The sequence below is a fragment of the Strongyloides ratti genome, scaffold srae_chrx_scaffold0000002 (assembly GCF_001040885.1).
Source record: "Strongyloides ratti genome assembly S_ratti_ED321, scaffold srae_chrx_scaffold0000002".
NCBI lineage: Eukaryota > Metazoa > Nematoda > Chromadorea > Rhabditida > Strongyloididae > Strongyloides > Strongyloides ratti.
This window is the reverse complement of record NW_020171510.1, coordinates 2959720-2986461: the sequence shown is the minus strand read 5'-3', so window position 1 is coordinate 2986461 and position 26742 is coordinate 2959720. Positions and strand designations below refer to the sequence as shown.

The window sequence follows — 26742 nt, the reverse complement described above, 5'->3', positions numbered from 1 at the left end:
GAATCCAAATCAAGTAGATTGTGAAGCAGCTATAAAATTCCTTATCTAACAGACTTTTACTCCTTCAAGCTTGTAACAAAGTTTTGTATGCAAAAACATAATCAAAAGCATTTTACAATATTTCTAAGAATAATATTATCTGGAAAATATTAAAAAAAATAATATAAATAAAGATTTTACCGGTTTTTAATACATCTTTTATTAGATAATAATTTATTCTAGCATAAAAAATATATTTAAATTTTTTATTCTAGTTGATTGACTTTAAAAACTATTGAAAATTCATTACAAAAAAGAAAAAAAAATTTATATTGAACATTGTTCCACGCGTTTTTTTTTTTCTTTGTAAAAGGTAGGATATAAAGAAGATAAAAAATGTGATTTTGTTTTATATATATATATATATAATTAATTGTAATTATCACTGAAAAGATATTAAATTATAATTAGATATATTTAAGTACTCGTTTTTATTAGAGATTATAGAATACAATAAGTTGTAATAACGATTTTCTTTAATTTTTATATATTTTAATTCATTTTAAAAAGTTGTAATTTTTCTAACATCATGCTATTGATAATCAACTAAAATACATACTTTTGTTAATGTACTGTTTTATAATAGTAGAAACTTTACCTAAAGAAATAATATCACAATTGCAAGTTAACAAAAAAGAAAAAAATTTTAATTTGGTTGTACTTGATAATTAATCTTAATAATATAAAAAAAATTATATTAATTGAAAAAGAAAGTTAAGAACATTGTTAGTTTATTTTTAATTTATCTGTCTATCTTGTTGAATATGAAAATGATTAGACCATTGGCTTATATTAAATAAATATGTTGATTACAGTCATTTAAATAATTTTTTTTTAGTTTTTTAAAATTGTTTATGACAGAATGGATTATTTTCGTGGCATTCCAAAGTATGTTGGGTTGATTGTAATGAATGAAAAATGTAAACTGATTGTGAAATTAATGTTTTTCTTTGGTATAAGTGTTATAAATAGTTATATAGTTGTAATTTAAAAATAATCTAATTATTTACATAATCTTCATTTAAATACAAAACAAATTATTTTTTTTATAAAACTAATGATTCGCATAATACTTTTAATTTTTGAGTATAGATAAGTTATTAATTTCTTATTTTTTATTAAAAGAGTTCTAAGAACAATTTTGATTTAAAAAATAATATATCTAAGTAATATAGAAATGATTTATTAAATTAATATTTAAAATCTGTAATTTTCATACATTTTCCCAATTAAAATTTAAATTGATAAACATATGCATAATTGAATATGTGGAAGTGTAATTCTTATATAGAAATTTGTTTTTTTCTTAACAGAATTTTTAAGTAAAAATAGCGCTATTAAAATCAAATTTTTAAAAAAAATACCTTTCAGTTTAATTTGATTCATGATAAAATTTGGTTTGCAAGTAATTTTAGTAAATTGAACTTTGTCAAATGATCAATTTTTAACAAAATGTGTGTAAAAACAATAGAAACAATTTATGAAATCATATCTATTTCCAATTCAGGTTACTAATAAATGCTTAGACACAAGATAAAACTTATATTTTATCTGTATGAACACTTTATATTTAAGAGTAAAAGAATATGTATTTATATAATGGTATACAGAAAACAATAAATATACTGTTCTTACATGGTAAACTTTTAAATGTATTAAGAAAATTAAAAAGATGTATAAATTTTAATTTTTTAAATTTTAAATGTATAATTAAGTAAAAATTTATCCATTTTTTAATAAATTGTTTCCTTTTATTAATTTTTTACTTAATTGTGTTTTTTTTATTAGTATATGCTGTATGTTTGTTTTATTCTTTCTGGTATCATATTAATTATAATTATCCTAAAGTATCTTATAAGTTGATAAATTGATTCAAGAATTACTACAATTACTAACTAATATATTTTATTTTTATATTAACTCAAAAAACTTTTCTTAGATGCATATGATTTAACTCTTATCATGGTACAAGTTGTTTAATCATACAGATATTGTTTTTGCCTATACAATATTTTAACTCCATATTGTTATTTCACATAACTGATAATAGAATTATAAATTTATAAGATTTAATTAATTATAAATTAAAATTCCATAATGTAATAATGGTAATTGGTAAAATGATTATTATTTCTAAATCGTCAGTATTGTCAAATATTCATAAAACAAATTTTATGATTTAAAATAATTTATTCAACATATTATAAAAATTTTAATTTTCAATAATTTTATTGTTTAGATTTTGTAATACGATAAAATAAAATTGATTACATTTTTTCAATGCTTAGCAATTAATGTCATCAAAGATGAATTCTTTTTAGACATATACTATTTTATAAATTATTTTTTATTTCTTGCGAATCAAACAAATTTAAATATATTAATATGCATATAATCGAAACAATGAATTTTATAATCAAATTTTTACAAATTTTGAATTATTTTTATATAAATATTAAAATTTATATAAAAAAAAAATTATAAACATAACTTATTTTTTTTCAAAAGTCACAGTTTATTTATGTTATTTTTGCAAAAGCCTGTTATTATGAAAGGTGTGTAAAAATTCAAAACTGTTTTACGGTTGCAAAATCCTGTAAATATTTTTTTTGAGAGATACTAGTAACAAGCAAAATTGTCTTTTCAAAAAAATCTTTCTTAGGATTTTTTGTATTATGGAGCAGCTTTTTAAATTTTAATTAAATTAAATATAATTTTTATAATTTTGTATAATCTGGTTATACACATTGTTCGTTTATAAATTACATAAATTAATATAATAAAGGTTTATTTTTCATCATATATTTTACTTTATTTCTTGTTTTTTTTTTAATAATTAAGCATAAATGAAATATTTGCTTTATGAATATAAATAGTTTTCAATTTAATTGTTTCTTTTTTTTAATTAAAACATTTTAATATGTAATATTTCTTAATAATATGAATTTTTTTGATGACAATGAATTGTTAAATAATATTTAAAATTTAAATTATTTAGTTATTATGTTTGATAGTAATATTGTTATGAGAAAGATAATAAAAAAATAACCGAATAAATTTATAACATATCTTTTTTATCATATTATAATAAATAAATTGTGGTAGTTAACAATAATGTAAAATGAGATAAAATAAAAATGTTTGAAATGTACATAAACAGTTTCTTTAAAATTAATAATAATATTACGTTTTTTTAAAGCATAACATTATTACAATTCTTAATCAGTCATAAATTATTATTTACCTTATTATAAAATTTTTTATATTTGCACCTTTTATCAAAATACTTCTTAATATAAATTAATAAATTGTTTACAAAAAGAAAAAGGACTCTAAAATATCTTTTTTTTTTTAAATACCTTTAATATTTTTTAGTTCAATATTAATTTTATGTGCCTATAAAAAAATTATTTTCCATTCAATGGTAAATGTTTAACAAAAATTTAATTATAATCAATTAATATTATAGTAAAATATACTTATCATTTTAAATTTTATATCATAGAAATTAAAAATAAAAATATAAACATTTAATTGGAGTATTTTTTTCCAATAAGTTTTCCAAAAAATTAACACTTTCATACAAATATTTAATATTTTTCTAAAGAATACAAAATTTAATACAAGACAATAATGATATACTTATACTCTAGTTATGTTTTTCTTCTTAATTTTTCAAAATAAATGCAAAGTTTTAATTGTTTTTAATAACAATACAATAAAAATTATTTTAAAGAGTTAGTCTATTCATAATACATTATTAAATATACAATATTAGTTAAATAGAGATATATAATAAGTTTTATACTGTAGTTGAAATAGTTTTATCAATTTAATTTACTTCTACATAATTATTTATAGTGTTTTATTTTTAAAGAATGCATGAAAAGCCATAAAAAGAAACTAAAGTTTGATATTTACATAATTTTAATTTTTTAAATCATTAACACTAATTTAAATTTATTGCAAGTTGGACAAATTCTAATACAACTTAGTGTAAGTTTCAGTAGTAAAAAATGATAAAACTTCATAATATAATATAACCGTAGTTATAAGGAACCAAAAATGACATTATTTTTTAGAATCTATAAGTCCATTTATTTTAAATTTATCAAATTTTTAATTAAAGTATTTAGAAAACTTTTTTTGATTTTACTTATATTATTTAGCAATACAAGTATAATATTAGCAAAATAGCTTTTAAAAAAAATTATATCAAGTTTTCCCATATAAAATGAGCTACTTATACTAAAAAAATAAAAATACGCATAACTCGAAGATAAATAAAAATTTTTATTTAAAAAAAAATCTATTAAATTCTATACAATGTTACTAACGCAAAGGTAATTTATTTATTCTGTTAAAATAAAAACTCCGGTTCCTGGAGTCAATTATGTGTTTAAAGCTATATTTAATAACTTCTTCGTTTTTGAAAACCGTTTTGGAGCTTCATTCTTATCCAACCACTGAATCCGGTCTCCCACGCTCCTCATTCTTAAGGCTTTCATCTCCTTCTTTGAATTTCTTAAACCATCTTTTTGCAGTAGCACGACTTACTAAATTCTCTCCAAACGCTTTATTTATGTTTCGTGCTGTTTTTGAAGCACTTGTTCCTATTTTGAATTTATATATAAAAATAGCGCGAATTTCATTAGTAGAAAGAATTTTAAAAAATTGATAAAAAAAAGGGTGACAATGTGGTTGCTTTTCTATGATTATCATGTTATTTTGTAGATGAGATTAAGACAAATAAAACGTGATACTTGACATTATTTTGTCATTACTAGTTAGTTAATAACATCCCTTTAAAGTGCTACGTATATAAATTACCTCATTTCATGTGGAACAATTTAATATTTGAAATACACAAACATTGTTTTGAATATCTACTTTCAAAATGAATAAAATTATGATAATTTTAATTCTATACTGGAAATTTACTACTGCTTATTAATATTATGTAAAGAAAATAGGTAGTTTTTAATTTTAAAGTTGTATATAATAAATTTTTTTTTCTCATATATTAATTTACACATTAATAATTTTTGCATTTCATCAAGTGCTTCAAGTTTTATAAAAATTAATTAATGTACTATTACAAATTTCTTTGTTAATGTCAAAATCTCATGGCACAAAAAAAGTTTGTAATTTAAAATTTTAATTAGATGATTTTGCAAAATTATACAGTACTACAATAAAATAATGTATTTTTGAAATCAAAGTATGATGTTTTTCAAAGTTATTCTTATTTTTTTATCAGAAATTTTGTATTATTAGCTTCATTGTGAAACAAGTTATTTACGTTTATTTGAAAAAATTTGTTTTTGAAAATTTATCATATTTTTTAAATTTCAGAAAAAGCTTTTTGCATATGTCTAATATTTAACAAAAATTTTTGATATTTTTACACGTCAACAGATAATTTAATAAAAATTGATACATTTTTTTATATAATATATTAGGATAATGACATAAAATAATTTATAAAAATAAAATAAAATTTTTAATAGCTATAAAAAATATTAAGATATTTATTAAAACTAATTATTATCTATTTTTATTAGAAAATTATTCATTTAACAGTTTAATAAATTATCTGAATATTTTAGGATAGAAAAGAACTTGCTAAATTTTTTGCTAAATTCAAACAATATTTACACTATTAAATCACAATGAGATAAGTTGATATTTTTAATAGCATATATATTCTTCCTTAACTTCATATAATTCTTTTTTAATATTATACAGTAATTTATGAATATATGCTTATAATTCATTAACAAATTTCATATCAACATTACTCATGCAATAAAATTGTTAAATATTTCCAATATAACCAATTGTACATTCATAACAAATTGTACCTTGATCTGTGATATGTTGTATATCATATACATAAGAAAAATAAAAATTTTAATAGATACAATCAATATTAATGAATGTAAGAACTAAACCAAAACAAAAATTTCAAAAAAATTATAAATTCTACAAGGTCTTTAAATAAAATTTTTGACTTGTTCAAATTTAAAATTTTATTTTAATGTAATAAAATAAATAGTAAAATATTGGCAACTTATTAAACAATTAGTAGTGTTATATTAAAACAAATGGTTCAATTTAATAACTTAAAATATTTTTACATCAAAATTAAACATTATTTTATATAGGAATAATATTTTAAAACTAACATTATATAATGAATGTCTGCAATCAAAAAAATATTGATGTCATAAAAATACTTTTTTCATTGAAATTAATATGTAATAATATTTAATGAATATGCTCTTTTTATAGATTTAATTCTATGTCATCAAAGTTCAGTTTATTATTTTTTTAAAAAAGTGACTAAGATAAATGAGAAACACTTAAACTCAAAAAAAAATCATTAAAATAAGATTTTAAATAAAGGCACATTTAATCAAATATTAACATAGTTTACCAAAAAAGTTTTCAATTGGTAATCAAAATATTGTGATATATTCATATTTTTTTGGTAAAAATGTGAGACCATTTCCTATCAATAAAAAATGTCTTGTCGATACTAATACGCTTTATACAATGTTATCAGATATTTAATTAAATAAAGTTATTTTTTTACAATATTTATAGTCGTAAACCTGGAAAATCAGGTGATATAAAAAAAGTTGATTTCTGATAAAAACTATAAGCGTTTTTGCTATTGATAATATATTATAGATAAAAAAATTTATAAAGTTATCATAACATATATTCTTTTATGAATGACAAGTTCATATTTATTTTACTATTATATTCTTTATCAAATAATTAACATAAAGTAATATAAAAAAATATAGCAAAAGTTTTGAAATTTATAATAATTAAAATGGATACATTTAGTTTCAACATGGTTTAAATTATACATACAAAACTATAAACAGTAAAGATTTATTATATGGTTTTATATAAAAATGTAAAGTATTTCAACAGTTATTTTAACTATTATTTTTTTATTAATTTTAATATACTTAAGAATAAAAAATTTAATTTTCAATAAAACTTCTATTTAAAAAATATTACAGCATATGAATTTTTTTTAAATCAAATATCTTCAAATGCCAATAATTTTCTTTTCTATTTTATTAATATTATTACTTTAAAAAATTAAAAAAAAAAAACTATGGCAATAATAACATTATATATGAGCATTAACATTCTTGGATTTAAATTCATTCATTTTATTTATTATTTATTTCAAAAATTTTATAATATGTTTTATTGTTAAAAACAATTATTTAAAATATCGATATATTAGCTTACAAATAAATTAAGTTAATATTTTATTAAATAATTATTTATATTAAAAATACCAATTTTTACTAACCACAATTTTATTAAAGAAAATATTTTTAATCTAATTTACTCATCTAAAAAAGACTTTTTTAAAACTATCTCAAAAAATAAAAAAAAATGTTTCAAATATATATTTGTTAATTTACCACAGTTTCTAATATAACTATAAATAATATTGCAACAATTAATATTTAAGATTTTGAACATCATTAAATGACACTTCCCAAAATAATATCTTTTTTTTTAAAAAACATTTATGCTTTTTAAATAAAAATACTAAGTAATTTTAAAAATACATTACCTAATAAAGCTTTTTGATGTTTTATTAAAAGTATACTTACTCATAAAAGCATATTTTTCTCTATAAATAGAAAATCATAATTATTTATAAAAAATAAAAAAAGATATATTATTTTAAGCTTTTTGTGTTTCTTAAAAAGCATACATTATGACTGTTATTTTATTTTTTGATGTTAAATATTTTAGATTAAATATCATATTAAAAAATTTATCTTATATGTATAGTTTATAAAAGTTTTTAACAGTAATAAGTTTCTTGTAATAATACTTCATGTTAAAATCTATTTTAATTTATTTTATTATGTTTTGTATTTTTTTTTAAATTATGTTTAATCACAAATAACTATTTTTTAAATTATAAAATTTTACATGGTTTTTTTAATGCTATATTTAGTATATAACAATATTTTGAGGATAAAATACACATGTGGTTGATAAACTAATCATGATTAAAATTTTTTATACATTATGATAATATAAATATTAAAAAATATTACTTATTTTATCAAAGTTAATTATTTTTTTTAATGATATAAGTAAAAATATTACATTATCAAAAAGGTACTAGAAAAATAGTACAAATACTTTACTTTATATTAATTTTATTTTTTCATTCAATTTTTTGCTTCAATTGAAATAAATGGTTATGAAAAAAAATTATGTCTATTTAAACTAATTTTTTATTGTAATATAATAAAAATGTAACTATCCATGGAGAAAACATTTTCTTTATACTATTTTTATAATTAACTTTTTTTTTGTCAAATTTTTAATTCATTTTTTTTGTACTTGTTAAAAGAAATTTAGTAAGCAAATTACTTTCAACAATTAGAAATGTACTATTTTAATATTATTATCTAAATATTATTTAAAAGCAATTTGTTAACTTAGTAATTAAAAATACAATATAAAATTTTTTGTAAATTCTTTTGTGTTTAAACAAATGAGTTTTAAATATTAAAATTATTTTTTTTTTAATAAACTTTTTTTGCTTGTTTGAGTATAATATAATTTAATTAATAAGAACAAAAAAATTTATCACAAATTTTCTTAAAACAATAGTAAATAATATAAAATGTTTTAAATTAATATAAGTTTGTAGTTTAAAATATTATTATAAACTTGATATTATTATTTAGTATACTACCTTTAACTTAAAACTTTATTCGTGTTCTTTTCTATAATTTTTTATGAATTAATATTTGGAAAAAATTAAATTTTGATTTATACGTATGTTGTATAAAGTTTATTTAATATAATTTTAACTAACATCGTATATTTTATTAATTTATTTTAAGTTTTAGTTTAATCTTATATAAGCAATCTATTAGGGTCAAACTTTTAAAAATAAAACAAGCCAGTTTTATTAAAAAAACATTTAAAGCTTTGTTTGTAATTGATAAATTTAAAAAATAAAACGGTTATATAAACGTTTAAATGTAAATTGTCAACTTTTTTTTAAAAATTTTTTGAATTTTATTCATGTTGTTATCCTTTTTAATTATATCCTCTTAATTAATTGTTTTTAATATCATTGATCATTTAATTATTTGTCTAACTTGATACTTATTTATTGTTCGTTATTATTATAAATATTAATAAATTAATATTTAACCATTTTAATTGTTAAGAAAAAAATATCTTATTCAATTAATTTTTATGTCATAAAATTAGTCATTAAAAAGATTTTAAAAATGACATTTGTTCTTACACAGAAATTTCTATTTTAAAATTGTACAATTATATAGTTTATATACAAAAAAGATTTTGCATTTTATTCTTAATTTTAAAATTAAAAAAATGTAAAACATAGAATACAAAGAATGAAAAAGAAATAAGATAATTTAATGTTGTAATATGTAACAAAAAATTTCAAACTCTTATGATAAGTTTAATAAATATGTATGTTTGAAATTAGAAAAATGAAATAAATTAGCAAAATTCAAGAAAAAAGAGAAATTTTGGAAATTAAGGTAAGCTTTGTTGAAGAAAAATATAAATAGTTGAAGAAATCTATAAAAACCATAAGAATTAAAAAGAAATTTTTTTTTTAATATGCTTAAATTAAAATTTTATAAATATTATTCAAATTTTTACGAAGATAAATCAGGTGTTTAAGATCTAAAAAATTATTGATAATGAAACTATTTCCTATAAAACATATCATTGAGAATGTAAATAAAGAAAAATAATTAAAGTTACTATTTAATTTTTGTAAGTTTATTCTCTTTTATTATTTTCAATTGCTTTTTGTTAAATTGTTTATTATTTAGTTTTTGTCTAATTTTATTTATAAAGGACTTTTAATGCGTTTTTTTTTAATTTTAGTTTTATTTTGTAAAAAGCGATTTTTTTAACATAAAAAAAAAATCATATATAAATATATATTTTTATGTAGCAATATTTTTCTTATCAATAATCTTATTAATATTTTAGTATGAAATTTTATACTTATTTTTTTCTTATTTTCATACAGATTATTTATACCACTGTGTATCATATATCATTTTAGTGCTTGTACTTATTATTATTTTAAAATATTTTTTATCATTTATATATATGTTATATTTTCTTCATAAAAGATTTCAAAGTTAAGATTATTTTATGAAACCATATTATGTTCAACATAGAGATCATTTTTATATTTTCTTGGTATTTGATCGCACTTGCATTTATTTTTAAAAATTTTAATAATTTTTTTAACATATATCTTATTTTTCTAATTTTTTTACATTACAATAATAGTTTGGGAATTCAATTTTTAATTCCTAAAATGCTAATTTTTTTATTACATGAATTATGTTGAAATTCAAAAGTATTTATTAAAGATAATTCCTTTAAATATATCTTTTGAGATTATTAAAAAAAAATTAAATTTTTTAAATAAGCTTAAATTACAACAAAAATACAATTAGCAAAAATCAAAATAATTAAAAATTAACATTGAAACCATAAAAATAATAAAAAAAAATGATGGGATTACGAAAATATAATAGTAGCATAATGTTTTAAATAACTTATATTATATAATATCCCATATTGATTCAATGGGAAGACATTTGTGAACCAGCCTGTGTATTTGAGAATACTATTTGGTATTTTTATGAGTTAACGAAGATACGAAATTACTAAAAATACTCCAAATATGATTTTTCTTTTCGGGGGGAGGATTTAATTCTGAATCACTGTTTTCTTTGTTACAAAACACCAGTTCAAACTTTCTTTTGTTTGATCGATTTAATTTAGTAGTAAAAGTTCCATATTCTTCTTTAATTACCTTCTTAGATGCTATTTCATTATCATCAACGTATTGTAATTTCTCAAGATTATCAGCACTTTTACTGAATGTTCCTGAATTTTTAAATGGTTTAGCTTGTGAAGGTAATATTGTTAGGGAGTTGAAATGTTTTATATCGGATTTATCATTTTTTTTTTATTAAACTTGAATATGGGAAACTTTTTAAAAAAAAATGAAAAAATGTTTCTTGACATAGAATTAGTATTTGTGTCTTCAATAATTTTTTTTTCAGTAAAAGTACCATTGCCTTCTTTTTCGATGATATTTTTTGAAACATCTATATACTTTGATTTAGCTAAATTAATTCTAAAATCCATAAATGTACAACGTCTACAAGTATAACCATGATAAAAACAAAGTATTTTTTGATCAATTTTTTTCATTGATAAAGATTTCATATCTTCTTCTTTAAAATCATTTCCTAATATATTTAAAATTTCTTTTTGATCTTTTGATATTTTTATAAAACAAGGTTTTTCATAAAAAACATATCCTCCATCACTAGTTACACCAATCCTTTTCTTTACATTTGTGTTGCTTGTTTCTTTTTCAATTTCAAAGCCTGGTCCAATAGCAGATGATAAATTTTCATATGATAAATCCTTTAATCCTTTATAACAAATATTTACTTCTGTAGTATGAAACCTTTTCTGTGACTTTGCTGTGATAATAACACAATCTTTAGGATAGGTAGTTAATTCTTTATCTAAATTAAAGGGAATCAATGATTGTTCATTTTTTCTAAATAAATCATTATCTTCTTTACCAGTATTATTGCACATTATTGCGATTGCCGTGATATTATCAGATTTAAAATAACCATGCTGATTTAAAGCGGTTTTGACAATAAGTCTTGCATAATTATTTCTGTCAAGTCCACTTTCATTACAATTTTCTTGATTTCCACGTTTTACATCATTTATTATTTTAGCTATATGTTCCTCACATAAAACTCCTGTTACACCATCACTACATAAAATAAAACCTACAAAGTCATCTTCTATTTTTATTGTAAAACAATCTGGTTCAGGACTAACTATATATCTATTAGTTTTATGGTTGTAACTCCAAAAATCTCCCAATGAACGAGATATTGCTAAGAAAGGTACATCAAAATCAGGCTCTGTCAAGGTAGAAGAAGGATTCTGAGAACGTTGCCAAACAACACGATGACAATTACTTTTTCTAGCCACTTTTCCTCCATGATTATGTATCCTTTCTAGTTCTGTCCTATCATTGGGTTTATGCTCTTTTGTTACCATTTCAACATAAAGGCTATCTAAGTTACGATTTCGTCTTACTACAAAAATTGCTGAATCACCAACATGTCCAATGTAAACTTTTTTATTTCTTATAAACATTGTCGTGACTGTGGTACCTGCTGTAGAATTATAACCCTTTTGACTTTTCTTCCATTTAACATGCTCCTGTTCCATATTATTATGGGTAATTAGAAAACCATCTTTTATAGCTTGTAAAAATTCATCTTCATTGTCACTTAAAAAATATTTTCCTAATTTTATGTTTTCAAGTAAGTGACATCTAGTATATATACTTGCTTCATCACCCCCATGGCCATCATATACACCACCAAAAATATATTCCAATTCACCATTTTTATTTCTTTTCATATCTAATTGACATCTATCTTCCATATATTTTCTACCACCCTATAATTTAATAATATATAATTTAAATAATTATGAAAAAATAACTTACCTGTCTAGAACATGCTGTAACGTGAAAATTCATATCCAATTTAGGAGTTATATTTTGATTTGTAGCATTTAATGTATTTTTCACAAATAATTCTTGATTATTTTCATTCCCCATAGCACTATAAAATATCTATATTAATTATCTTTTATGAGTAGTTTGATAATTTAAATGTTGATTTAACAAATATTAACGATAAATAATAACAATTAAATTTAATCATATTGATGTATACAATTACTATTCATGTAATAAAATGAACAATAAATTAATTATTAATAAAAATATGTTGACAATACTTATATAGAGATAAATTCTTCTGTACCAACACTTTTAAATTATGATAAATAATGAATAAAACTAATATAATATAACTTTGACGTTAATATACAAATTTAGAGGAAGACAAATTTACATTTTAAATATTAATGCGTCAAGCGTCTAACAAAAAAGTCAAAAATAATAGTAAAAATAGAAGAAAATATCTATTTTCATTGTATAAAATGACATTTTATTTAAAAATACGCGGGAAGGATATAAAAATATTAAATTTACTAAAAAATATAATATTTAAAAAAAAAATTCAATAAAAATTAATAACTGTAGATTTTAGAAAAATTTCTACATTTAAAAAAATTAAATATATATTATTTAACAAATTTAAGTGTTATTAAATAATCAAGAAGTTTAAGTACAAATAATAAAAGACAAATAATATTTTTATTTATGTTTTAAAATTAAAAAAAAAGTTTTTTCAACTTAAACTATTTAAAAAAAATTAAAAAAATCAAAAATTTTTTAAAACTGTAAAAAAAAATGAGTAATAAGAAAAGTAAAAAAAACTGTTTCCTAGATAGATTAAAACTCAAGATACTTTAACTTTGGAAAAACGTTGCGTATTACTTGGACATAATTTTTATATATGATTTTTGTGTCTTTGTGACCTCCGATTTGTAGGTTATATACAATAATAGATACTTTATAAAAGAGAATAATGTGACAAAACATAAATTTAAGTACAAATTTTATAAACTTTGCGTTATTTATAAATATAACTAAAAATTAATCAGACATTAGGGGGAACAGAACAAAGATATAATATATATTTATTAAGCAAATAAAACTAACCTAAAAATAATATAATTAAATATGTAATATAAAAGAGAAGAATTTTTTTAAACAATTGTCTCAAAAGTTTGTTAAATTATACATATTTTATACACATTAAACTTAAATAGTTTAAAGTTATGTATTTTTTTGATATATTTTATATATTTAAAATTTAGCTTTATATTAACAATACATTAACTGTATTTTATACATCTTTATCTAATAATATATTTTTCCTTTCTTATTCATATAATGTTTATATAACTAAAATATTAGTTTTATCTTATATCTTAACTTTTACTAATAACAGAGTTTTAAAAAATAAAATAATTTTTAAAAAATTGAAATAATTTTATTAAATATTTTAAAGGTGATTAATATAATATCTCAAAAAGTTAAAATGAAAACCATTGTTTAAATATTAAAAATTTTAAACACAATATTTTGTTTTTATCTATTAAAATAGTTTAATTAATTGAAAAGGCTTAAATGTTCTTTAAACATCACCATTAATTTCATGTTAACTATATTTATTTTATATAGAAAGATAAATTATAACAAAATTATTTATTAAATCAGTTAAAAAAGTTTTATTGATACCATTCAAAAGAATTAAAAGTTGATATCAATTTTTCTACAAATCTATGATGTATAATTTAAATTTTTAAAAATTTAATAGTCTCGTATCAATTTATTTACAAATATTATCTTTTAATATTTCATTTTCATAAAGATTCATGATTATTAATATTACAAAAATGATATGATAATTCATTTTTTTAACATTTAAATCGTTTAATTATATAAATTCTTAAAAAAATTTCACTGTAACAACATTTTTTATCCATCTCTTTAAGTATATTTTAGTAAAAGTTTTTTTTGGTATTTAGTATAAATCGTTTTTAAAATATTAAATGGATAATTTGTTTTAATCAAATTAATTTTATTATTTAAAATAATTATTTGCAATTTATGCTATAAATAACACCATTCAAGTAACTAGTGTTTAGTAACATATGAATTACATTAAATTTATTTTTTTATCACATTATTTTCTTAACGTATGTATTTTTTTTCAATGTTTAATTATACTACGGAAAAATATAAATTACTTTTAAAAAATATTCAAAGAATGTTATAATATTAAATTGTTAACTTGTGTAGTAATTGACATATATATATATATTGTACTAGAAGAATAATTTGCTTTAAATATTATATAAAATTAAATTTAAAAATAACTTTTAACATTATTATTTTTTAAAATGTTAAAAAGCTAATGATATTACATTTATTTTTTTTTTTTTTTTGATTATTTTAATACTTTTGTGAATTCAAAAAAATTTGATTAAAGTTACACAACTTTTTTATAATTCTATGTGAATATAAATTTAAAAATTTGAATATATTAATGTAATCTTTTAATATATTTTTGTTTCTATATTTATTTTTATATTAAAATTAAGCTAGAAATAATTATAAAAAATAGTTTATTGCAACTTTAATTATTTACCACGATTACAATTGCATTTGATAATTAAAATTATTTTTTAAAAAATATAAAAATAATTGAAAATAAAAGACGCAAAATTTTTTATTAATATAAAAAGATTACATTTTTGTTAAATCATAAATTTTAATTTGAATATTTATATCTTTTGTATCTCTTTTCATATTACTAAATAACTATACAGTAATCATAAAGGAAAAATTTGTTTTCCAAAGCATATATGAGAAAAATGGATTGAGTAATTAGAAATTGTTCAATTATAATTGTTGGTTTTTTTTAAGATTGACTGAAATTTTTCTTAATTTAAAAAAAAAACTAATAAAATTTAAAATGTAAGAGTAGATGAATAAATTTGTAATAATAGTGAAATAATTTGCTTTAATTTTAATTTTTAAAGTATACTATTGATGTAGAAAAATTTGATAATCTAGAAAAAAAAATGTATAAATTGAACATTAATTTAATAATCATATTGATATCCTTGCATACGAGTGACATTTTCATTAGTGATACCATCAACATATTGATATTGATTTTCAGAACCAAGATTTCTTGGATTAATTGATGGTGGTTCAGGCTTAAAATAAAATAATTATATTATTTAAAAAAAAATAAAAACATACATTTGATGAACCTTGATTTGAAATAGGTGGAGGACTTTTAAGTAAGTACATAAATGGTGCATAAATAAAATTAATTACAGCAATTATATACATCATTGAAGGAAAACCTAAATTTCTTACCAATGGACCACTAACAAAAGGTCCAAGAGCAAAGGCACAACAAAATGCTGCGTCTGCAATAGCATAAATTGATCCATAAACACCAACATGTCTTATATCAACTAAATGGCCCATTAATGGAAACATTGAACAATCGATCATACCTATTGAAAATCCCATAAGAAAATTAGGTACAATTAAACCATAAACACTTTCTGCTCCAGGAATAGCAATTAAACAAAAACCAATGATGATAAGGCCTATAAAAGCACTTAACCATCGACCAATTTTGTGAGCTAATGGTCCGAAAATTGATGTACCAATTAAGTAAGAAATACTTGTTGGAAGAAAAGCAATACCACGTTCAAATGAACTAGCTTGCCAACTTTCCATCATCCATAATGGAAGAGATGGTTCTAACATTGCTATTCCTAAATTACCAATTGTTATTGAACCTGCAGCAACAATAATATATGGATCTTTTATTAATTGTTTCATTGTATTTCCTTCTTGTTCTCCTTTATCTACTTTAGGTTCTAATACACAAAATTGTAATAAACCATCACATAATGCTAATAATGCTAACAAAATAAATGGTAATTCTTTTCCAGCCCATTGGTATAGTATCCCACCATATGGTGGTCCAACTAAAACACCTAAAGCTAGACCACCTAATGCAATTCCCATAGCAGTACTACGTTCTAAATCATCAGTATATGCTTGAGCAAGCATTCCCATACCTGAAGTACTAGTACATGCAGAACCTATACCTTGTAAAGCTCTTGCAAACCAAAGAGTACTAAATGAAGAACCAAAAGCAAACATTAATGTTGAAAGAAACATTACAACAAATCCAAGAAACATAGGTATTGTATATCCAATTTTATTTGTTAATGGGCCAACCATTGGATTTGCTATTAATTGTACTAAAGCTTTTGATCCAAACATTAATCCAACTTGAATATTTTCTTCTGATAATGTATCATGTCTTAGTTTTTTTTCCTTTTCAATTTTTAAATAATATTCCTTGTCAGATAATTTGTCGGATGTGGGTTTTTTTTTGTTTGTCATTCTATTTTTAAATTTTCCTTTATAAAATTGTTTGCGACTACTTGTATTTTTTGGTTTTGAAAATATTTTCGTTGTTGGTGGTTTCATTCCACTAAATGGACTTTCATCCCAGTCAATATTTTCATTTGGACTCATAGGTAAATCCCATGAATCATCATCCCATGCATCTCTTTTTCCTCTAATACCTGATGGATTACTGGGTAATTTCTTACTTAAAATTTCATCAGTTTGATTAGGATGAGATATTCTCAAAAGATATTCAGGAATTATTGGTACTACAGTAGTTAATAACATATTATCAAGAAATAGTGCAATATAGACAATTAAAAGCAACAGTTTACGGTCGCCTTTATGTCTTGCAATTAATTCTTTAAAACTCATTTTTAAACTATCAGACACTGTAAAAAAATATATAAATATAAAAAAAAATTATTTAACTTTAAAACATTAAAAAATAAAAATAGTAAAATATTATTAAATAGGAAAATTTTTTAAAAATTAATTTTTTCTATAAAATATTTTAGTTTTTAAAAAATATGGAAATGACAAGCAATATCATATAAGAATAAATATCTAGTCAAATTCTAAATCTGTGCAATTATATGATATTGGCTCTACAAAATCTTTCAAAACCAAAGTACCACTCTGCTTCTAAGAATACATAATAATTTGTGTATATTGTGGGATAATTTTTAAAATTTTAAAACTTCTCATAGTGCAAGTAATTGTCAAAATCATAGAAACATATACGGATACTTCAGTTAATTGTTTTCACTCTCCTTATTACAACATAAAAAAGGTACTTTATAGCTATATTATATAATAAAGATAGTTTTATTATAACTATATACGAAAAAAAAAAAATAATAAATGCGGAAAAAATATCAAAATTTTTATATTTTTGGAAGAGATTATTCTTAATAATCTTTTAAAAAAGAATTTATTTTTTTTTTAAAAAAATATAAAAATATTTTAAAATGAAAAAAAAAGAAAAAATTTTATGCTATATCTAGTGTTTCATACTTTTTTGTATAATGTTAAATCTGTAAAACTATTAAATTTTTTAAATTGTAAATAAATATTATTCTTAATATTTGAATATAGTTAAATTTATGTAAATGTATCACTTACACAAATGAACTATTAGTTTTCTATGAAAATATTTAAAATAAAAATTTTTAATGTAGCATAAAATATTGAATAAAGGTTATTTATAACTACAAAAATTAATAAATAAAAATTAATAATAAAGAAATTTATAAGAATTTTAAATAATTTATAAAGAGTTAAAGAAAAAAATTAACCTTTTTATTAAAAATATCTTATTTCTTATTTTTATACCAAAAAATATATAAATTTTTAACAATTTAAAAAAGAGAAAATCTTTTATAAATGTACTAATTAATTAAAATCTAACATGTATATTATATTTTTTAGTTTTATTTACATACTACAATATTCTTACTCAAATTAATAGAAAAAGCAATTGGTAATTTGTAATATATATGAAAAAAATTCCTTTTTTTTTCACCATAATAATATATTATTTTAAAAAGACTATAGATAATATATGTGAAAAGTAATAGAAGATTCATAGATTCTCAGGAATATCTTTAAAATGATGCAATATACATTAACAAGGTTTTTAACTTTTTAAGGGATTCTTTTTGTTTAACAGATAAATAATATTATTTATAAAAATTTCTTTTATATATTATTTGAAAAATTCTTCTTTCTTTTTTAAAATTATAAAGATAATTGAAAAATTTAATAGAAAATGCTTATGATAGTTTTATTCAATGACAATATTAATATAAGAAAGATCTCCAATATTCATAAAGTTTGGCATTTTAATAAAATTTATGTATAAATTTTCATTTTTAAGTTAATAAATAGTTGAATATAAAATTATCTTTGAAGAAACTGTTTATGACAAGTTGATAAGAATTTAATTATATTATAAAAATATACTTACATATTTTAAGAAAATTTATTATACCTTTTAAAATATTAAATTAAAATGATTTGTATTAACATATTATAATATTTTTAAATCTTATATAATGGAAAATTTGTTTAATTAGAAGAAGAAAAAAAAAACAAAACAATATATTATATATATATACATAAAATAAACAAAGTATTTTATCAATTTCCTCCTTGTTATTTTAATTTTCAATATATAATATAGTTTATCCACATGGTTTTCATATTTAAAACGTAATTGTTTATTTTACATAAATCATTTTGGTAAAGCAATTTGATAAATGATCATATACAAAAGAAATTAAATATTTCTTTTTTTAAAAAATTATACATAGGATATGGTAAAATATTTAATATATTAAATACTTGCTAATAATTAGAAAAAAAAATGTGAAAGTTTTAATGTTAGCATTTTTTTACAAAATTTTGTAAAAAGATATTTATTAAAAAGGAGTGTGTGAAATAATTATTACTCATTTAATAATAATAAAAATTATATAAACTATAATAATTTTATTATTTACTTTTCATTTTAGTTTCATAATAAAAATTATATTTTGAATTTTTATTTATTTATTATCTTTTCCACTTTTAAAAGTAAAGTATTTTTAAATATTATAATAAATTTAATTTTATTTAATCTTTTAATATGCTTTTTTTTTGTTAGAAATGTTATCAAAATTAAACATTTCAAATATTCTAATTTAATAGTAAAATATTATTTAGTACAATTTAATTTACTACATTGTGTAATTTGATATCTTAATTTAGACTCTCTAAATCCAATAAAGGTAAGCGCAAATAGCAAACAAAAAGTCAAGAAAAATCAACAATGTTTTAAAATTGAAAGAAATTAAAGGTCCATGCCATTACACTAATACTTCTTGATATAATTGTACTTTTTAATATCACATAATATTTTTAAAGCTTAATATTAAATGAAAACTAAATTTCTTTAAAAAGTATTATTTTTATCTTTGATAATAATAGAATTTATATATATATATATTCCATCAGATGAATGTTGACACGATTTAATAGCCTATGAAAATTATCTCTTCAATAATCTTTTACTTTATTTGTTCCTTAAAATTAAAAATAAAATGTTACAGAAATAAGAGACTTCAAAGGTAAATTAATAATACTACTATTATTCTTTAATACTTAAATCTATTATAATATTATATATATATATATATTTTTTTTTTTTAAAAATAGTTATTAATAATATTATAACATAAATATATATATATAATATTAAAATAATAAACTTATTCAAAATTTTTGTATATAAGCTATTTGATAAAAAAAAATTTTCTAATTTTAAAATCTTTTAAAAGTGTAATCTTTAATGCACACTATTGTAATCGTCTTATTAATTATGATGTTATAAGACTTACTCCCATACATAATTATTCAAAGTTTTCTCAATTAGTCTAATAAATAAATATAATTCTCACAAATATTTTTATTTTAATACTTTTCTTATTATTTTGAATCATTATCACAAAATAAACAAGCTTTTATATACTTATTGTTTATATAATAGTATTTGATTTTTCAATTTTTATATTTAAACTAAAACTAATTTAAAATAATTATATTTTTAAAATTGTTAATTATGTTATACAAAAATTATTATATGTTTCAATTTTAAAAAATAAACAAGAATAACAAAAAAAAAATAAAGAAAATTTTAAGTTTATTATATTTAAAAAAAAAAAATTTTAAGACTATTTTACTTTAACTGTCACCTGAAACTATCATTATTAAATTATTCTTATAAATTTTTATTTATTATATACAATTTTATATTATTATATAATCATAAAGTCGTAAAATTTTAACTCAACAAAAAGTTAAATAAATTCACACTATAATATTTTTATTATAATACCTTTAAAATGAATTAATTGTACTCATATAAACATATCAATATTATCCTATTAGTTATTATAAGCTTATGATAAGAAATATTTTATTTTTCCTTTTCATAGATTCATTATACATAAATTCTATCTTTGTCCTCTATCTAAACAAGCTTACTGATCAAAAGTATCTTATCAGTCATTTACTACTATTTGATGGATTCAAAAGTGCTATAATATATATATGTATATATTTATATGTATAAATAAAAATAAAAAATAATTATGGTTTTGGCTCAAGTTAATTTTTCATTGGATGAAACTGATTGTGCAGAACAATCATTACTTGATCATGATCATATTCGTATTCCAATTATTTTTATATATATTATAGTATTATTATTATGTCTTATTGGTAAGTAATCTAATTGAAATTTTTTTATTATTTTACTATTTTATTAATTTTTAAGGTAATCTTTTTACAATTGTTGTTATATGTGTTCATCATTCAATGAGAACAGCTACCAATTTTTTTCTTGCTAATCTTGCTTTTGCTGATTTATTAGTTGCAATATTTTGTATTGGTCAAAATATGTTTCATCTTGTTGGTAGCCAAAATTCACATTGGCCATTAGGTGAAGTTTTTTGTAAATTGTATGTTTTTATTCTCCATATGGTACCATGTACAAGTATTGGAATATTAGTATGTGTATCATTAGAAAAATATATTGCTGTTTTACATCCATTATTAGCATTAAAACTTTTAACTCGTCGATTACGAGTAACAATGACTACATTTATCTGGATATTATCAGTTTCCGTTAATTTACCATATTATTTTAAATCAATAGAAAAAAAATACAGTCAGATGTCAGCATGTACACGTGAGTTAGATGGGTAAGTTCAAATTCATTATATATTTTATCAATAATTATTACTTTTTAATCTTATAGTTTTTTTTTTTTTTTCTTTAAATATTACCTTACATAAATATCATATTATATAATTTTTTTAGAGAATGGCCAGTTCGTGATATGTTGACATTAAGTTTCTTTGTTTGGTATTGCATTCCATTAGCTTCAATAGCATATATTTACACAAGAATAGGGATGGTATTATGGAGAAGTGAATTTAGAAATTTAACTAATAGAAAATATATTAAAGAAAGAGAAAATAATACGGAAGTTATACAATTAACAAATACAAAAGATATTGAAGAACGAAAAAATAAATTAATTAATAATACTTGTAATGATAAAAGAAAAAATCCTTTTATAAAACTTTTAAGTGAACATTCAAGAGAAAGTGAAAAAGATGCAATGAGTAATGCAATTTCACATTCAGAATATGCTCATCATAACTGTGTTAGTGCTGAAGTTGTTGAAAATCGTAAAAAAGTAAAAAATAAAATATAATTAATTTTTTAATAAAAATTGACATTTTAGGTTGTTCGACTTCTTCTAGCTATTGTTTGTTCATTTGCCATTTTGACATTTCCCCATCATGCACGTCTTTTATTTCTTGTAAGTATTAAATGTAAATATCTTTTGTTTAACAATTATTTTTAAAGGTATGGTCACATCATCAATTATGTCCAAATTCATGGGCTGTTATAGCACAACCATTTACATATTTATGTATGTTTCTCAGTAGTGGTATAAATCCAATTTTGTATGCTTTTATGTCCCAACGATTTCGTGAGGCTGTAAATGATATAATGAAATGCAGGTACGTAATATATATTTAATAATTATAATATTAATTTAATAAAAAAATTTTTTCCAGAGTACGTAGATATCGTCGAAATGGAACTACAAAAACAAAAACTGTTTTATCAGATATTGCTGGTGGTGATAATAACTCACCATCATTAATTGTTTCCCGTTCAAGATCATCAATAAGATGTTCAAAAAAATTTTAAAAAAAAGGTAATGAGAGATATTTTGGCACATACATTAAATGATCTCAAAAAACATATTTTTCATTAAAATATATTTTACTTAAAGAGCTTAAAATATAAAAAAGTTAATTAACGCAGTTTTATTTACATCTATTGGAATATTTAAATATTATATATTAACTTTAACAAAAACGACTTTTTTTTTTTGCAATTTTATAACATATAAAGATTGTTTAACCAATATGGAAAAAAAAATTTGTAAATGTTTTTTAAATTATAAGTTAATAATATTAATTATATAACAACATGATAACCATTTTAAAAATAAAAAAATTAATATTACAATTCTTTTTTACTTTCACTTGATTTTTTATCCAATTTTTTCTTTGGGAATAATTTGCATAAAGTATAATATATAACTGGCCAAATGACGATATAAAGTATATAACCCCATGCATATTGTGATAAAATTGGTCTAATCCAAAATTCTTTTTTAATAAGTCCAAATGTTAAGAAAGCAAAACCCATTGTTGTTGTGATAAGAATTTTACCAAACAACCATGTTAATGGTTTGATGTATGGTTTATCAAGTAATTGACGCAATCCTGGTATTCTTGGTATTATTTCATATAATTGAGCCTGACTTATCATACAAATCATTTCATATCCAAAAAGAATAAAGTATCCTGAATGATATCCATGCCATATTGCAAGATATAAAAGTGTTGTTCCTTGACTTAAATATTTATTACCTAAAAATCTAAGACGTTTAAATACATGATTTTTAGCCCATGTATTTGTATTAATATTAAATGACTCAACACATGATTGATAGTCAGAACCAAGGAAAAAACCTCTTAATGATATATTACGACATCCATCCCATTTATCATTGTCTTTATTTCCTTTTCCTGTATAACCAATACCAGATAAAATAGAAGAACCCTCTACTAATAACCAAGCACAAGCATATTTGTAAAATGTTGATCTATACCAAATAGTTGTCCATATAACTTTCCATAAAAATGGTAAATTAAAGAAATCTTGTGAATTAAAATATTCATTAGTTATCCAAAATGTTCCCCATTGATTAAAAACTGCAAAAGTAACACCTGCCAAAAATCTTCTTACAGATACCATAAGTGATGAACTTCTAACATTACCTGATTTTGTTAAATGTTTACCATCAACATATTCACGAAAATAATTTAATGGAATTACTGGTCCAACAAGTGTAAAAGGTAAGTAAAATGAGTAAGCAGCTATTTCAACTAATCCTGGTGAAACTTTTATATTATTTTTAATTGCATCACCTGATAATTTTTTTTCATCAATTGTTCCATCATATGCATCAAGACAAAGGCCAATTAATCTAAGAACCATAATACAATAAGGTGTTGTCCAATTGATATCATATTCATCAGACTCAGTAAACCAATATCCAATTAATAAGTAACCCTTAATAATTAATAATATAATTATTTATTTAATTACTTACAAGAAAAAATGTATGAACCATTGCAACAAAATATTTGTTGGTTCTAAGATAGTTTACAAAAAGATAAGCCATAAAAATAGCTATAAATGTATGATAAATGGCTAACCCGCAATTAAAGAGGTAAATCATAATTCCAGTTACGATAAAATAGATATATTGTATTTGAGCTGATTTGTTATAAAATAATGTTCTATAGATTGCACCAAATGGGTACCCAGCCATAATTGATAAAAGTAATCTTAAACCATCTTCATTAAAATTAATTGCCTCGGCCAACATGCTAATAGCTCCCATTTTGATACCTGAAATATTAAAAAAAAACTATAAGTTTAAAAAAAATAATTACATATTTAAAATATTTGAAAAAAAAAAATTTCCTACAAAGAGTCATTATAATAAATAATACAGAAAAATTTGGTACAAGATATATATAAAAAATATGATAAATATATTTTAATATAATCTTGAAAAATGCTTATAACTTCAATATTTATTTAACATGAAAAAATTTTCTTTTTATTAATATTTATATTTTAAAATATAAAACGTATGAATAATGTACAAATAAAAATTTATTATCAAATAATCAGTCTTGTAGAACTAAAAGATTACAAGTTAATGTTCATTATGAATTAAATGGTAATAGATTATACATACACTAATATAATTGTTATAAATGTTACACTTTCAATAACTACATTATATATTTAAAAGAATAAAATAGCATATAAAAAAAATGAAAAAAAAAAGATTGTAATACTAATGTCTTGTCTATTGATATTATTAGTAATTATTGGTTTTTGAACGATATACATTTAATTTAATTAATATATGATATATGTGTTAAAATTGGTGAGTTGGAACATTAAAGTGTATGATTGGAAAAGTCTTGATTAAATAAAAGCAATCAAACTAATCATTGACCATATTATAGGCGACCTTTATATATAGATAAAAAAAACTATTTCTTATAAATGAAAAGAATTTTGATAAATAAAGGTGCGGTCAGGTGAATATGTTATTATTATACATTAATAACTATTTGAGCAAAGTCAGAATTTATGAGAATATACAATTTTTGTTTAAATAACTTTATATACTATGTACTACATACTACAATTTACATTTTTTTTTTATTAGTTATAAAATTCCTTCAATTTTTCGGGTTAAAATTATAACAAATTATTAACGTCATTGTAAAACATTATACCAATATTTATCAAATTAATGAATTGTTTTAATTAAAGAAAAGAATTTTGAATAAAAATAAAAAAAATTATTATTTAATTTAAAATTTTAAAAATAAATAAAAATAATCAACTTACTTTTTTTAAAAATAAGTATAAATTTTTTTTTTCAATTACTTTGCAAATATAATTCATCTTATTAGAAAAGTTAAATTAACAATAATCGGTTACTTTGATGTATTAGTTATCATTGAAGAAGTTCATTAATTTTGGTAATTGGACAAGTAATAATAGTACATTAATAGAAAGTTATATCAACTATCATTTAGAACAATATAATTATTAGGAAATAATAAATTTCATGTTAAACTAAAATAAGTATGTGATATGATTATTACTAAAATAAAATTATACTTTAATTATGGTTGTTTAAAAATATAATATATGAAAAGTCTTCAGGTCATATAATGTAAAATGTCATAAAATATGATGAATAATAATGACAAAAGTTAAGTATGTTAACATAAAGTTAAGTCATGTTTTTAATTTTAATGATCAAAGTGATATTAAACCAGATGCCAAATTAGTTGCCTTATGGTTAGTGGATATTATTCAAACAACTTGTTAATTATTAATATATAATCTTGAAAAAAAGTTAAAGCTACAGATAATAAAAGATTATTTTTATTAGTTTTACAATTTAAAAATCTTTTAGATAATTTATTTATTATTGTTATTATTATTGCTATACGATGCTTTTTAATAATATAAATATCATGCATTTATTAGGAATATCTATTTTATATTATTATTATTATTTTTATAGAGATTGTTATAATACTTCTAGTCCTTGGCATAATTTATATATATATATATAATATTTATTTACATAGAACTCTAATAATTTTTTTATGTGATAATAATAACTATTTTATTATCATTTTAAATGAGATTTATGTATATAAAGAATCAAATTAAATACCTTAACGATTTTTTAACATTTAAATAAAAAGCCTTCATAAAATTGTATTTTAAAAAATTGTCTTTGTTTTAATTTACCTTTTTCTTATTCATATATTTATAATATACTTTCTAAAATAAATGATCTAACTAATCATTTCTAGTTAATAAATTTTAACATACAGATTAACAAATTATATTCCTGTTATTTCAAATCACATTTGAAATAATTATCTATGAGTATCATGAAATAGATGAACAATGAA

The 26742-nt window shown here is 19.4% G+C and overlaps 4 protein-coding genes across 4 annotated transcripts; 1 reads left to right on the top strand and 3 right to left on the bottom strand.

The window, feature by feature from the left end:
• Positions 1-135: 135 nt before the first annotated feature.
• Positions 136-12781, bottom strand: SRAE_X000163400 (Protein phosphatase 2C (PP2C)-like domain-containing protein; the record flags this gene model as incomplete). Its single annotated transcript, XM_024651185.1, has 7 exons — positions 136-139; positions 181-218; positions 4504-4652; positions 7692-7711; positions 10869-11001; positions 11190-12618; positions 12668-12781. The coding sequence occupies 7 exons, from the start codon at positions 12779-12781 to the stop codon at positions 136-138; spliced, it is 1887 nt and encodes a 628-aa protein (XP_024499102.1).
• A 2963-nt stretch (positions 12782-15744) lies between these two features.
• Positions 15745-17371, bottom strand: SRAE_X000163300 (Major facilitator superfamily and Major facilitator superfamily domain, general substrate transporter and Major facilitator superfamily domain-containing protein; the record flags this gene model as incomplete). Its single annotated transcript, XM_024651174.1, has 3 exons — positions 15745-15861; positions 15908-16128; positions 16171-17371. The coding sequence occupies 3 exons, from the start codon at positions 17369-17371 to the stop codon at positions 15745-15747; spliced, it is 1539 nt and encodes a 512-aa protein (XP_024499101.1).
• A 3845-nt stretch (positions 17372-21216) lies between these two features.
• SRAE_X000163200 (Trissin receptor) lies at positions 21217-22852 on the top strand (the record flags this gene model as incomplete). Its single annotated transcript, XM_024651163.1, has 6 exons — positions 21217-21346; positions 21402-21828; positions 21947-22328; positions 22377-22454; positions 22502-22659; positions 22717-22852. The coding sequence occupies 6 exons, from the start codon at positions 21217-21219 to the stop codon at positions 22850-22852; spliced, it is 1311 nt and encodes a 436-aa protein (XP_024499100.1).
• Positions 22853-23170: 318 nt separating this feature from the next.
• Positions 23171-24623, bottom strand: SRAE_X000163100 (Lysophospholipid acyltransferase 5; the record flags this gene model as incomplete). Its single annotated transcript, XM_024651152.1, has 3 exons — positions 23171-24289; positions 24330-24372; positions 24436-24623. 3 exons carry the CDS (start codon positions 24621-24623, stop codon positions 23171-23173), a joined length of 1350 nt encoding a protein of 449 aa, XP_024499099.1.
• Between the last annotated feature and the right edge of the window lie 2119 nt (positions 24624-26742).